This window comes from Bombus pascuorum, chromosome 5, assembly GCF_905332965.1.
Source record: "Bombus pascuorum chromosome 5, iyBomPasc1.1, whole genome shotgun sequence".
Taxonomy (NCBI): Eukaryota; Metazoa; Arthropoda; class Insecta; order Hymenoptera; family Apidae; genus Bombus; species Bombus pascuorum.
The window spans coordinates 8,082,398-8,096,831 of record NC_083492.1 but is presented as its reverse complement, the minus strand read 5'-3'; the positions used below and the strand labels follow the sequence as shown (position 1 = coordinate 8,096,831).

At 40.2% G+C, this 14,434-nt stretch overlaps 1 protein-coding gene across 1 annotated transcript in view; it reads right to left on the bottom strand.

Annotated features, from left to right (window-relative positions):
- Positions 1-5,360: 5,360 nt before the first annotated feature.
- LOC132907199 (fringe glycosyltransferase) overlaps positions 5,361-14,434 on the bottom strand; it is a 122,759-nt gene continuing 113,685 nt past the window's right edge. The window contains exons 8-9 of the mRNA XM_060960055.1: positions 12,404-12,489; positions 5,361-8,567 (exon numbers count right to left, since the gene is read on the bottom strand). Of these exons, the coding sequence (XP_060816038.1) occupies positions 8,510-8,567; positions 12,404-12,489 (144 nt within the window). The 3' untranslated portion in view covers positions 5,361-8,509. The remainder of the gene's footprint in view (positions 8,568-12,403; positions 12,490-14,434) is intronic.

Sequence of the window (14,434 nt, the reverse complement as noted above, 5' to 3'; positions counted from 1 at the left end):
TTTTGTAAAGGCTACAGTATTGGGGGTCTTCCAAGGAATTCCAACGGGGAGGTCCGGTGTCCTTTCATCTCCGACATACTAACGCGGGTCATTGCGATAGACTACGTGTTAACCACGCGTAGTTCCTCGTTTCAGGAATTAGGCGAATCGATTCTCGTCATTTTCCTATTTTTTAGCGTTGTATCGAGAATCGGCGATATATTCTTCGACTGTATCCCATGATTTTTTATGCATATCGATCATTGTAGCCAACGAACATTATCCCAATGGCTACAAAGAGTATTCGCATTTGCATACTAATTAATTAAAATTAGGCAGATGTATTAAATTTCGTATCGCTCGGCAGCGTTTTCGTGCGAGTACAAAAATTTCCTACTACGAAAATAAAACGTATGGAAGCCGATGAAAAGACGCTTCGTTAGAAAATAAGAATACGCGCAAACGCTTTTTCCACCGCCAGATTTCTCGAAGTCGTCGAACTTGTAATTGAGAAACTCTTCGGACGCGGTTCTCGCTGAAGTTTCCTTCTTTCGAAACGTGAAAATTCACTCGCGGCGATAAATTGGAACGTTGGCGACCAGGCTAAGTTGACCATAAATCGGCACAAAAAGCACAGTGTACCCCGGGGTCGTTAGAAATCGAGCTCGTGGTCGGCAAGCGAGCAAAAGCGACGAAGAAGAGCGGAAAGGGAAGAAATAAACGCGTTCCTTCGTATCCACGTGGCGCAGCGGTCGCCTTTTGAAAATTCATAAATATTCGAGAGGAAAGAGACGCGTATCGCTGTCTCGCGGACGTCACGGAATTTCTTTACAATATTTCGACGCGCAACGCAAGAAGGAGACAACCGTTCGACGCAAACGTTATTTATTGGAAAACTTTCGTTCGCATCCGACCTCTATCCGGTTGCAATTTTGACGTCGTCTCCTTTCGGGCCAATCGACGGAGTGTGCAACGTAGCTCAACTAAATTTCGATCGTCCAAATACCTGCATTATTTATCGTTGTATGTGAGAAAGCTTGTGGAAGCAAAGTTACGCTAATTCGAACATTTTTACACGCAACTATCTTAACATTAGAACTACCACATCGTTCAAATTGACTGGTTTTACGATTTTATTTTACAATTCCTACTTCGTGTTATATTTTTTTCCGCAATGATAACTAAAAGAATAATATAATGAATTTTATTTTGTTCTGCATGTATTCAAACTGAAAATTATTTTGTATCAAAGCTACTTATAACAATACCAGTGAAAATGATTGGTACTTGTCAAAGTGTCAAAGGGTCCTGCGATTTGTTTATCGAACCCCAATTAACCAGTTTCCTCGTTTTGTACAACTTGCCACAAATGTTTTTAAAATTTTTACTGCGTATCGTTCGATATGACGATATCAGATATCAGGAAAATTCCGAATCGATCGCTAAATCGCTAGATGCTAACACTGAAAATACCACACCAATCAAAATGACTGGTTCTACAATTTTACAAATGTGTCGACTCTCGTTTAGAGATCGTAGTCCCAGATGGGGTTAATAATACGAAAAATGTACGACATAACATTGAATTGCTTCTATAAGAAAGTAATAAATCAATAAATATACAAATTTTCTATTATTATGTATTTTTTAAAGTTACTTTCGCTAGTTTGATAGAAATAGCTTCGTGTTAACTATCGGTAGTTTTATTGTTAATACTTTTGTATAGAGAATAATATTAGGTTGTGCGAAAGGTTTCTTTCGTTTCATAAGGTGATAATACATGAACAACAATTTCTGTTTTATATTATTTTATTGAATATGATCCATCTCGTTATATTTCAATTATTACGTTCGCGCATAATTCAATAAACTAATATAAAACAAAAAACATTGCGCGTCTATTATTTCCTCATAAAACGAAAGAAACTTTTCGGACGAACTAATATTAATATCTCTATACAAAGAATAATATCGATCAACGTTATTGATATTTTAACGGTAAAATTATTATTAACTAATATTATCAATTAATATGTTCGCGGTATGAGAAAAAAGAAGACAAATACGTCGATTGGCGAGCAGAGAAATACGCGGTTCCGTTTAAAAATAAAATTGGGGATAGATTCTTCCCACCGTTACACGTATCCTTTGCTTTTATTTTATTTTTATAAATTTCCTAGTACAATGATAAATAAAGCGGATATTCGCACGATCGAATTTAACTGGGCCACCGTGCACATCGGGTGTCTCGAAGGACAGGCGTCGACCCTTTATTCGCTCGTCGTTCGTTTTTACCTCCTTCGAAACTTACGTCCTTCGTACAGCACCGTTTCGCGGATGAAGAGGATGGAAACTGCAGGTTCGATGTAAGGATTTTTGCGCTCAACGTATAAATCGTTAACTCGCGTCGCGGAACTGTTACTTGCACGAAGTTCACGTTCTACGTCCACGTAAATACAGAAGATATCAAGAATATCTAAGCGAGCACGCTTCGCAAACAAATTACTTAACGCCAGCATACTAAAGCGTCGAAGCCTAGTTCTGTAAGATGTTCCCTTTTAATCTATTAACGAGAATAGTTGGAGAAGTACGCTGGGTAGAAGGAAATGCTTTCAGGGGATTATAAGGGACAACTTAGACATATTTAGGAGATCAGAGGACCACGTAGGAGGAATTGTCAAGGGTCAGACGAAGGTCGCTTTCTTCTTTCTCCTATGTATTTTTGCACTAAACGCTATCGTATATCGAGAAATGTACGAAACGGAACAGCAAAGCCGGCGACAAATCACCTACACCAACATAGAAATTGTCAAATATTGGGTCGTGCGAAAAGTTTCTTTCGTTTCATAAGGTGATAATGGATGAACAGCAATTTTTGCTTTATATCGTTTCATTGAATTTTATTACGTATGAACCATTTCGTTATATTTCTATCGTTACGTTTGTACATAATTCGATAAACTGATATAAAACAACGAACATTGTGCGTCTACCATTTCCTTATAAAATGGAAGAAACTTTTCGGACAACCTAATATATAGGGATCCTTTCCACCAGAAGCTAGAACCTAGCATGGTATAATTTAGCTGAGCTTAGCTTCGTGACCGATGATCGTTTTACGAGCCGCGATGGATGCTCGCTTTCGTCAGTTTTTCTTTCTTAACGTTAGATCGGAAACGAAGTATTATATCGAGTTATTACAACATACAGAATTCTATCTTCGTATTATCGTAAATTTGTTATCAGAAACACGCACATTCGTAGGACTTAGGATACAGAACGAAGGAAACTGCAACTTGCCAGTCAGTCAGTCCAGTCAGTCAGTCAGTCAGTCAGTCAGTCAGTCAGTCAGTCAGTCAGTCAGTCATTCCAGTCAGTCATTCCTGTCAGTCATTCCAGTCAGTCATTCCTGTCAGTCCAGTCAGTCCAGTCAGTCCAGTCAGTCCAGTCAGTCAGGCAGTCAGTCACACTCGAAGATGATATCTCGCTGGGAGTAGCCATCCATATGTTATTTAGCAATTAAGTTAGAAAAATTTCTCAGATGTCCAGCTGGACAAATTGTTAAGCACAAATTAAATAATAATAAAAAAAATATATTACGATTTGTGAAACGAAAGTATGACGAGTTGGCAATTCGAACGTTTACTACTTTTTCAAGAATCATCGGACCACGAACATCAAAGAAATATTTAAAAACGTGACTATAATATATTTTACTGTTTATACCGTATACGGAGAATGCAGTTTGCGCAAATTTCAGATTTCCACAAATCGTGGCGCATCCAGAAAGAGTGAAATTCCTCGTGCGAAAATAAGTCGAGACTATAGCAATGTGATTTATCCATAATCGTGTAATTACGAAATACATCTTTCAAGAAAAGAAAAAAAATAAGCAAATGTCGCGACATTTTCGAGCGGCAGTGCATATATCGAAGGAAATATTTTGAAACTTAGGTCGGAGCAGCATAGCTTAGTTTTACAGCGGGCCCGTAACTTATGCTGCCGGGTGCTCGCGTGGTGGAAATTCGGAAGAAGGGAGAAGCACGCGAATAAATGCGCTAGCGATCCTCTCCGCAGGGAGTAGCTCGCATCCCCGCGAGACGGCCGAATAAATTTTTGTGAAAGAGCCTCCGAGTAAATATGTGCCCGGGCCATGTAGCTCGTAAATATACTTCCATCGCATTCGCGGGAACCACCACCACTACCGCCACCACCACCATCACCATCACCATCACCATCAGCCGTGTCTTTTTCCCAGCGCACGGCCGAATCATGAAAAAGCAATCGCGAGAAGCGACTCGTGTGCCGCGATACGTAACGGGACCATCGTGAAACGATAACTTTCTTCTTTGATGTAGAAACCGACTTGCCTCCGAGGAGGCAACACGCGTGTCAAGGATATACATTTGCAGAGAACGGAGGTAAATTGCGAATTGCGAGTTTGCCGGAGATAGGGAATAGGAACTGAAAGTAGGAAGCTGGCTCTTCTTAATTGCAAAGCGGAGAAGGGAAGTAATTGGAGAGGATTATTCGAGTCGAGAGACGTGGCATCGTGTTCGTTCTTTGAACGTAACGGTACTTTATTTGGAATCATGGAAAGAGTTTTTGGATCTAACGAATAATTATTGCCACTTCCGATGTAATTTACGTGATAGTTTTTTCGATGGGATATGAAATAACTAGGAAATGCGTGGAGAGAATATCTATCGATAAGTGATTTTACAGCTTTATCGACTACGGACTTACCTTGAATTCCCTTCGTGATCGACGATCGTTTACGGAGTCACGACGTCTCGCTGGATATGTACATACTTACGTCCGTCGATCTTTGTTATTAGTTTGAAACTAGAGACGAAGTGCGCATTTTCGACGAAGCTTCTTCGCAATTGTATCTTTGTCTTATCGCGAATTCGTCGTAGAAGACGCTTCTGTAGGATTTACGATAGAGCATCGTCCGAAACGATCCCGTAAGCGTAGAGAATCGAAAACAAAGAACGAAGGAAGCAACTTTACCGACTTGGTCGTCCGTCTCTTCCAAATCGGAACAGATGGAGATACTTGGACAGGAAGTCGCTTACATCCCTCGATCCCGCGATCTCTTCAAACGCGAACAATCCCCCTTGGTGTTTTTTTTTTTTTATTTTTTATTTTATTTTTTACGCGTATTTAAACTGAAATCTAGAGGACTTGCCGTTTCTGAAAACTAGCTGAAATTACAAAATCGATCGAATAACAGCCGAATAACTTCTAAAACGAAACATTTCGCTAATTAAAAGTTTACGAAGCGAAATAATAGTCACCCGAGGGAAACGATGGCGAAATCAAATTATTTTCAGCGAGGAGGAAACCGGAAGGGGAATCGTAATGAGAACTGGCTAAAATCGGATCTACCGTATAATAGACACAGTGTATTATATAAAACCTCATTGTTACAACGTACGTAATCGTACATCCGTCATGTTTTCCAATTCCATTCGTCAAAACGCCCGATTTTTTTCTTTTTTTTCCCAATGCTCGAATGCAACAGGTGCACTACGTAATACAACGCCGGAAAGAACAATTAATCCGACTGTTGCTCGTCGGTTCGCGAATGCTATTTTCCTTCTCTCTCTCTCTCTCTCTCTTTCTCTCTCTTTATATACCTCGCGATATTGCACACTGATTGGATCCATAGCACGCAAAACGAGAACGAGAAAATCGGGGACAATGAAACTGTTGCTTTTTCCACTTGTATTTAAACGATCTATCTTTGGATCATATTTTTTGCTATCATTGTTATTTTTGTAGCCGGCAAACAACTGATCGAACGAATGATTATCACATCGATAATTTCAAACTCTTGCCTCGTGATTCTTTTAACAGTTATCTATGCGTATTTGCTCTTCGTTGCTCCCACATCGCGCGTATTACATTCGATAATTGTACGATATATAATGTTACATATGATTTGTATTGCAACGAACCATAGAGCGAAAGTTGACGTTAACGTCGAAGCGTAATTTCCTTGCGATAGAACGAAATTCCTGTAATCCCTGCTACGAAGTTTGAGAAATTCGAATGTGCAGAACTATTCGCAAAATAGGTAGGAATATGCGTACAATATTTAACACTTTACCGACCGATAGCCTATCAATCGGCTTTTTGTCACCGATGTTCATCGACCGATAGCCTATCAATCGGCTTTTTGTCGCCGACGTTCATCGACCGATAGCCTATTAATCAGCTTTTTGTCGCCGATAATCTTTCTCATTATTTGAGCAGTAATTTGTTATTTAGTGCTAAGGTATCTTGCTCAGCTGCGTCAATTGCGTCGCTTTGTAAGCTCCCACAGTTTTATACCAATTTGAAAAACGTACCGTTCGCGATGAACGAAAAGAATGGTATTGGAGAGTCTGAACCAAAACAGAGCCGGCGCCAGGGAGAATCCGCGCCCGAGCTGCCGGTTGGACCGTGCGTATGCTGTTGAATCGCTAGCGGTCGGTAAAGTATTAACTTTCCTTTCTTTCTTTCTTCTACCAGCTGTTTGTAAAAATACGAATCGGCGTAAATAATCATAGTCACGAGGCAAGCGGTTAAATGGATAAAAATTGAAACTGAATTCTACTCGTTGTCCACGTTTCTTTGTCTCCTGGTCTTTCGAACAAAGAAGGAACGCTGGCTGTTCGAAACAACGGAGATTGCATCCGATTTTTCCCGAACTTATATAACGCATAACCGGGCACAGAAACACGAATCCACTCACACCCATTAAATATCACATGGTACGACCATCTGCTTCTTTACACGGGAGACTAGCTTAAGGTAATTCCGTCACGCGACGACGAGAATGTCGCCAAATACTCTCTTATCATATGGTACAACCAATTCACCCAGCGTTATCGATCGAATGGATCTTCCACGATGGAAGTTTCGCCGCTTTCGACGACGCGGATCCCAAAAACGAGGAACTCCTCGTTGCTCCAGCCGCGTCGTCGAAAACGTTCCAACTTGCAACGATAACTCCGGGTGTTCCATTTTATAATTTCCATATATACAAACGTCAAATATATACTCCTTATATACAGTGAGAATACAATAAACTCCACGAACGATAAGAGAAATGTTTCCCGCGAAAAATCTAAATGTTAAAACCAACTTCTTTTTTCTCTCTTGATATTCGTTGGTAGAATATGCGAAAGTATACGCAAGTACGAGACTACAGGAACGAGACTTGGACGACAGACAGTCCTGTTAAATTAAAGAAAAGATATTCTTTCGAGAACTTGCGCCGTTGTTATTGCAACGAACAACAAAAAATCGCTACTTTTGCTAATTGTAAGAAGCGCAATAACGCGTAGACCGCGGATGTTTATGCGTTTCGTAGGAAATTACATAGGTGAACAAATGCGTAGAATATGTATGGTGCAAAGACGTGTAAAATGTGCAACGTTGCGTTTTTCGCGACGTTTAATATCCGAGACAGATGTTTGCTTAGAAGCTACTCTTCCAAACATTTCCACGGAAATGTGAAATCGCGTAAGTATCCGCGATCCGATGATTATTTGCGCGTACTTTGACTTTCGAGGGAAGCTCAGCGTTCTTTTATCATCCTTCGTCGTTTCTAAAGCATAACAACCGTATACCTAACCATGCTGCGTTATTTCCTTAATCCATCCAACGATAGAAATTTTATATTTTGGCAAAGTATGAGTGTATACTTATTAGATATTAGATTGCCCGAAAAGTGTCTTTCTTTTACATCAACGCATCTTCAAGTTCTGTCGAACGTTGTAATCTTTAGCTTGATATACGCAATGAATCATACGTAAATCGATAAAATAAAATAAAACGGAAAATGTTGCGCATCCATTATTTCCTTATAAAATGAAAGAAACTTTTCGGTCGACTTAATAGTACGCGTGATTTCTCGTTTCGAAGGTACACGATGGCGAACAAAGGAAAATCTAAAATTGATATTCTTCGAGTACTGGCAACTTTCATACCACGTACTTTTCACCGCGTTACCGACAATTACTTACCTGTATTATAGTATAACGTTCGTTCAATGGTCCAGTGAATCTTTCACAAAATTATCGTTTCTTTTCTGCCCTATCATTTACCTCTCAAATTTTCATTTGCCCGCCTCGCTCTGTGCTCGACGTTTTGTCGAAACGTTGAAAATCCCTCGATGAATAACAACAACTGGAGATTGAAATGTACACATCACAGCACGGTTAAAAAAAAAAAAAAAAAGAGAGAAAACTCTCTGATATTTCCATCTGCAAAGGAAATATGTCTTCTAAAATATGAAAAGTCGTCGATAAAACGTTCCTGCCTGACTCATAAACGTCGATGGAGCTACGTAGACGCGTATCTACACTTATGTACAAGATATCGCAACAAAAGGAAATACTACGCGATAACAAATTACAACGATATTAGGTCGAGACGAGGGCCGGACCTCGATGGCCAACCAACAACCGACCGTTGATGCAACGACGGATCGAGCGCATTTCTCTTCTTGTTACGATTTGGATCGTCCGGCTGGTCATCATCTGTGCGGACAATTGGGTACGTGTGGGAACAGATGGCAGTGGATCGACCTGAATCTGTAATTAGAACATATCGACACGTGGACCAGCGTATCTTCGTGCGATCACCACGCTTGGTAACGTTGACACGGCTATGGGTGTGGAACGGTGGAAGTTCGAGTGGAACAGCGGCAGATTGGAACGTTGCTGGTTTAAGGCTGGAAACTATTGAGATTAGGAAATTGCAAGATCTATCGGTTAGATCTTGCAAGTATCGGAATATTAATCGTTGTAATCTGGAATATTACGATCGAGATTCGGAGAATTGGCATTACAGAGAATCGGAGATTTAGTCAGATTTAGCGATTGTAGGGATTTGCTGTAGTAAAGAGGCAGCTGCGTTGAAATTATATTTACCATGGGATTGTATCGCAATTATATCTGTTAAGAGATTATCGAGAAGTTAAAGGGGAAGAAAGATGTGTAGGTTTTGCAAACGCTCGTTTTCAGATACGAATATTAGTTTTTGTTAGAATTTAATCTTGAAGTCAAGATTAATAATCTGTGAAAGACACAGTGTTTATGTCGAAATAATATTCGGTGATGTTTATTAAACAATACTACAGAACCTGATGTATATAAGCGAGTGATATAATTAACAACGTATGGAAGAATTGTTGATTGTTGGCTAGTTACTCTCAGATCAGACTTAGGTAGTAACCCATGATCTCTTAAATATTTTGAACCCCACTCTCTATACAGTAACGAGTATGATCTGTATAAGTGCCCTGTTCAAATGCCTGTGTGGGTGTCTGTGTAAGAGTATTGTGCCTATGCGTGAAATATCGTTGTATTCCAATAGTTTTGGCTATAGGTTTATAGTACTAATTTGATTGAAATTAATTTCAAGTTAGTTTTCGTCGGTTTAACCGTGGCAATCTGGAGTATTATTATATCCTGTGAGTTTCGGAGAACTGAGATTTCAGACAATCGGAGATTTGGCCGGATTTAACGATCGAAGGACTTGCTGCAATCGGTAACAGACAGGTAGAGCTACTTAAATTATATCGAGGAATTGCATCATAATTATATTCGTTAAAATAGCGTACTTTATAAAAAGTTTAAGAGAAGTTACAGAGAAAGAAACGCGTATAGATTTCGTAATCAAAGGTGCAGACATTCGTATCTAGTTACGAACATTGATCGGCTATAGGTTTATAATACGGTCCATAGAGTAATTAGATTCGAATTAATTTTAAATTAGTTTTCGTTGGTTCGATTATGGCAATATGCAATATTATTACCCGTTTGATATTCGGAGAATTGAGATTACAGAGAATCGAAGATGCAGCTGTCGTCTAAATTGTATCAAAAAATTATATCGTAATTATATTTATTTATTAAGACGAAGAGAGAAAGAAAGACGTACAAGTTTTGCAAGGAAAAGTTCAGCCCTGGATACAAACGTTAAATGGCTATAAATTTATACTACGGTCCAAAGAGTAATTAGATCCGAATTAATTTTAAATTAGTTTTCGTTGGTTCGATTATGGCAATATGCAATATTATTACCCGTTTGATATTCGGAGAATTGAGATTACAGAGAATCGAAGATGCAGCTGTCGTCTAAATTGTATCGAAAAATTATATCGTAATTATATTTATTTATTAAGACGAAGAGAGAAAGAAAGACGTACAAGTTTTGCAAGGAAAAGTTCAGCCCTGGATACAAACGTTAAATGGCTATAAATTTATACTACGGTCCAAAGAGTAATTAGATCCGAATTAATTTTAAATTAGTTTTCGTTGGTTCGATTATGGCAATATGCAATGTTATTACCCGTATGACATTTGGAGAATTGGGATTACAGAGGACTAAAGATTCGGCCGGATTTAAAGAACGAAAGATTTGCTGCAGTAAGTGACAAGCAGGCGGCTGCTTGGTATTAAACAATTATATCGTAATTATATTTGTTAAGAGATTATTGAGAAATCAAAGAGGAAGGAAGGCGTACAAGTTTTGCAATGAAAAGCTCAGCCCCAGATACGAACATTAAATGGCTATAAATTTATAATACGGTCCAAAGAGTAATTAGATTCGTATTAATTTTAAATTAGTTTTCGTTGGTTTAATTACGGTTTAATATGGGATATGATTACCCTCGGGAACTCGTACAATTGGGATTACAGAGAATCGGTTTAGTCGAGTTTAGGGATTCGAGGTTCCGAGGCAATAAGGGAGCAACTGCGTTCAAATTATATCTTCCTATGAGATCACTGAAAGATCAAAGAGAAAGGAAGGTACAGATTTCACATCGAAAAGCGAGAAAGCATATTAGTAGAAATATCGGTCGACCGACTTTATAATACGTTTCAAAGAGCAATTTGTTTCGGCTGAACTTCAACTTGCTTCCGGTTGATTTATTCGAATTACTAGGAAATTCCCCGATCAGCCTTCTCGTTGCAGCAGTTTATTCGACGTGCACGATGGATTAATTTCGAAGTCGATGGCGGAGCGAAGAAATATCGAGGCATTAGTTACGTTAGGAGGCACCTGATCGATAATTCCACGTGAAACGAGATCTGTTTTCCTCGGGCTGCCGTTGCGAAGCAGCGAAAGGCTCGTTAATATTCATAGAAACGGCAGTTCGCCTATCTTTCCCGAACTCGGTCGCGTGGCAAGAATAAAACCGCCGGTGCCTAGGAAAACCGTCGGATGGAAAAAATGGTAGAACGAGTGGCGGAACGTCTCGAGCGAGGAGAATGAAACGGTGAAAGGGGGAAATGGTCGGTCGTAAAAGGTCGGTCCGACTGGTAATTATAATAAAGTCAATTAAGAGCGCGGCGTGCACGGTGGCATCTTTGTCATTAGCTCGGTGCCCTTCCGCTTTCGTTCGCGCGGGCCGGGCAATTACCGGAGCAATTCGAGCCTTTACGCCGCGCTGTGCAACCGGGTCGAAGAAACGGGAGGAAAAAGATGCGCGCGTGGAACGACGCGTTCCCTCGAAACGAGGGAAAAGGACGAAAGCAGGAAGATCCTGTGCCACACGTAGCTGTCCGCTGCTAATTACTCTTCCCCTTGCCTCCCTTTGCCACGATGAGGAAAAGGATAGATTAGCTCCGTCGAGGCTCGACACCTTCCCGGATGCTTTTGTCGAGCAGGTTGAAAAAGAGACATTAGAGAGCGCCGAGGAAATTGAGGATGAACGCGATGCGGATGGAAACGGAAGACGAATTATTTTCGTCAAGGCGCGGACATGTCGAAACTGTCCTTCCGATAGATTATGGTTTAACGTTGGCGTTGACAGTTAGTTAAACGATGGAGGTAGAGATATTTTGACACTGACGTAGCCAGGTCCGGTCAAGTGACGGGTTTTGAAATTTCATTAAAATTGTACATTCGTCGTTTTTTTTTTTTTTTTTTTGTTCGTCTACATGTAAATTCGTATATTATCCGATCGATAAATTTCTCGATTTTTGTTAATATAGGAAGAATTTGCATGAGGTTAGATGAACAAAAGGAATAACAGCGAGTATATTTTTAATTTCGTAATTTTAAATTAAATTTTGAAACCCGTCATTTGATCGGGCCTGGTGAAGTTTGTGTTAAAAATGCAAAAAAAAAAAAAACGGAGTAAAAGGAGGATTCGTAGGATACAGGAACCGTGTTGTTACCATTATACAGATAAATTAAACTTCGTTCGTATGAATTTCTCTGGCAACGAGAGATTTATATAGTCGCGATTCGTGCGATGGAGGACCATCCATACTTCGTTCTCACAATAAGAGTTCACGCACAAATAGATAGATGCAATCGGTAAAAGTTCGTTCGACCGGACCTTTCAATTTCGTTCGAATAAGCAGAGTTCATACAAACGAAGTTTTCTACTATATCGACGTCGATTAGATGGTACCTTTTCGGATCGTCCTTCATATCGAAACCATCGATCTTTAGAATATTCCACTCGTCCCTCGGACCTTTCGAGTAGCTGAAAGACACCTGCAACAGAAAATCCGTAAAATGAGACGAAGAACACGTGGAGCATAAAAGTTGTCAAGAATATAAGCGCTAGCGATCGAATATGCGATTCTAATTTCGTCTAGAAATCGACACGATTTCACGTTTCTTATTTTCCATACGTCTACTTCCATATATTCTGCAATTTTTTTTTTTTTTTCATTTTAATTATGATCATCAAGTACGAGGTCACTGGCAACGCAGTGGGAACAAGTTGCGCGGTGTTTTACAATTTTATCGGAATAAAATTTTGACAGATTATCGTGACAGTTGGGATTAGTAGCGCGTGAATGATCATTTGCATTGAAATATCAAGGGATACGTACTGTTTCGTCGACTGGTATCGTTAATCGATGCTTCGTTACGTCTCGCTATATCGGGAGCAAATTATGGCAGGCTTGCCGCGCATGATCATCAGAAAGGAACGCGATATTGCTTATTTTCGCATACCAAGCCGAGAATCAAGCAACACGTATTACGCTGGTCGTATGAAACGCGAGACCAAAAGCCCGATCATGTTCTGCCTATGAGCGCTATAAAAATATTTGTTCCGCGAGGCTCGACGATACGCTTGCGTAGCTTACGAGCCATGGAAAATTTCGGTATACTCGTTTTCTACTTCGTCAGCTTTTCAAGAATCTTCCGATTCGTCGAAATCGGAGCACGCGCGTTTCGAACGTTCTCGTACATTTTGCCCCCTCGTTCGCTTTAATCGAAACCGATCGCTCTGCGTTCTGCCGGAATTAATCCATGAATAATTAACCCACGAATCGATCAATACCTTGTTGCTAACGATCTATCAGAGTGTTTAGATACCGCCGATTGGTAATTTAATTTCGTTGTGTTACGGAATATTATTAACCCTCTGCGGTCCTTTTGGAGTTTTATCGTTGAGAATTATGGAAATTATTAGATCATCGTCCTAATGGGTTGATCTTAATAGTAATTGTTCGAATTGTTGCTCCGACTTTTATAAATTTAAATAATTCCGCAGTAGTTTCAGTACGTGCGATTTTTGCGAACCGATCTGCTGTTGACGGATGAACGTCATTTTCTTATTTTATTCAAACGGTTTCTTTCCTAAACGATAGAAACAGTTATACATCTCGAGATACGCTTCTGTTCGCGGTAGAATATCATTTTCTTATTTGGTTCAATTCGGACGGTCTTTTTTACGGTTTGCCATTTTAACGAACCAATTTGATGTTGACAGCTGAATATCGTTTCCTTGTTTGACTTGCACGGTATCTTTGTTAAACAGCTATATATCTCGAGATATACTTGTTTCTACCATTTATCGGAAAAAAAACTCGTCCAAATTGAGTCAAACAAGAAAATGATATTCGACTGTCGACACCAGACCGGTTAATAAAAATGGCACGTTGCGTTCGAAGGCAGGGGAACTTGGAAAATGTGCAGGTAATAGCAAATAACACCTGGTGTACGCGACGACCACGCGTAAACATAAGGCGATCACCTGCTCACGGTTGCGTGAGTTAGTTCGAGGGGTCGGCGTTCTCCGGAAGAACGGAGAACGCGACGATCGAATCAATTGGTCATTGTTCGCGTACGAGCGAGGAAAGAGGCAGCAGCAGCAGCCACGGTGATTCATCGCGGGGATTATTCCATTACCCGCGATTAGACTTCACACTGCGACCCGTACGATCTTAATTCCCCCCTTGTGCCCCTCTGCCGTGGCTTTTTTTTAATCCCCCGCCTCGTACCGGATCAATTAATCACCGCCGGTGGAACGCAGCCGAGATTGAGCGCGAACGGTACTCGCTTCGACGAGCGCGCCGCGAATTACCATTTTCAACGCGGAACCAAGTATTTAAGGACTTCAGCGCGGTCAGGCAGAAGCAAATCCGTGGAATTTTGCAGAAATATAATTTCGTCGCCTTCTGCTGTCTGTGCGCGAAAAACGTAA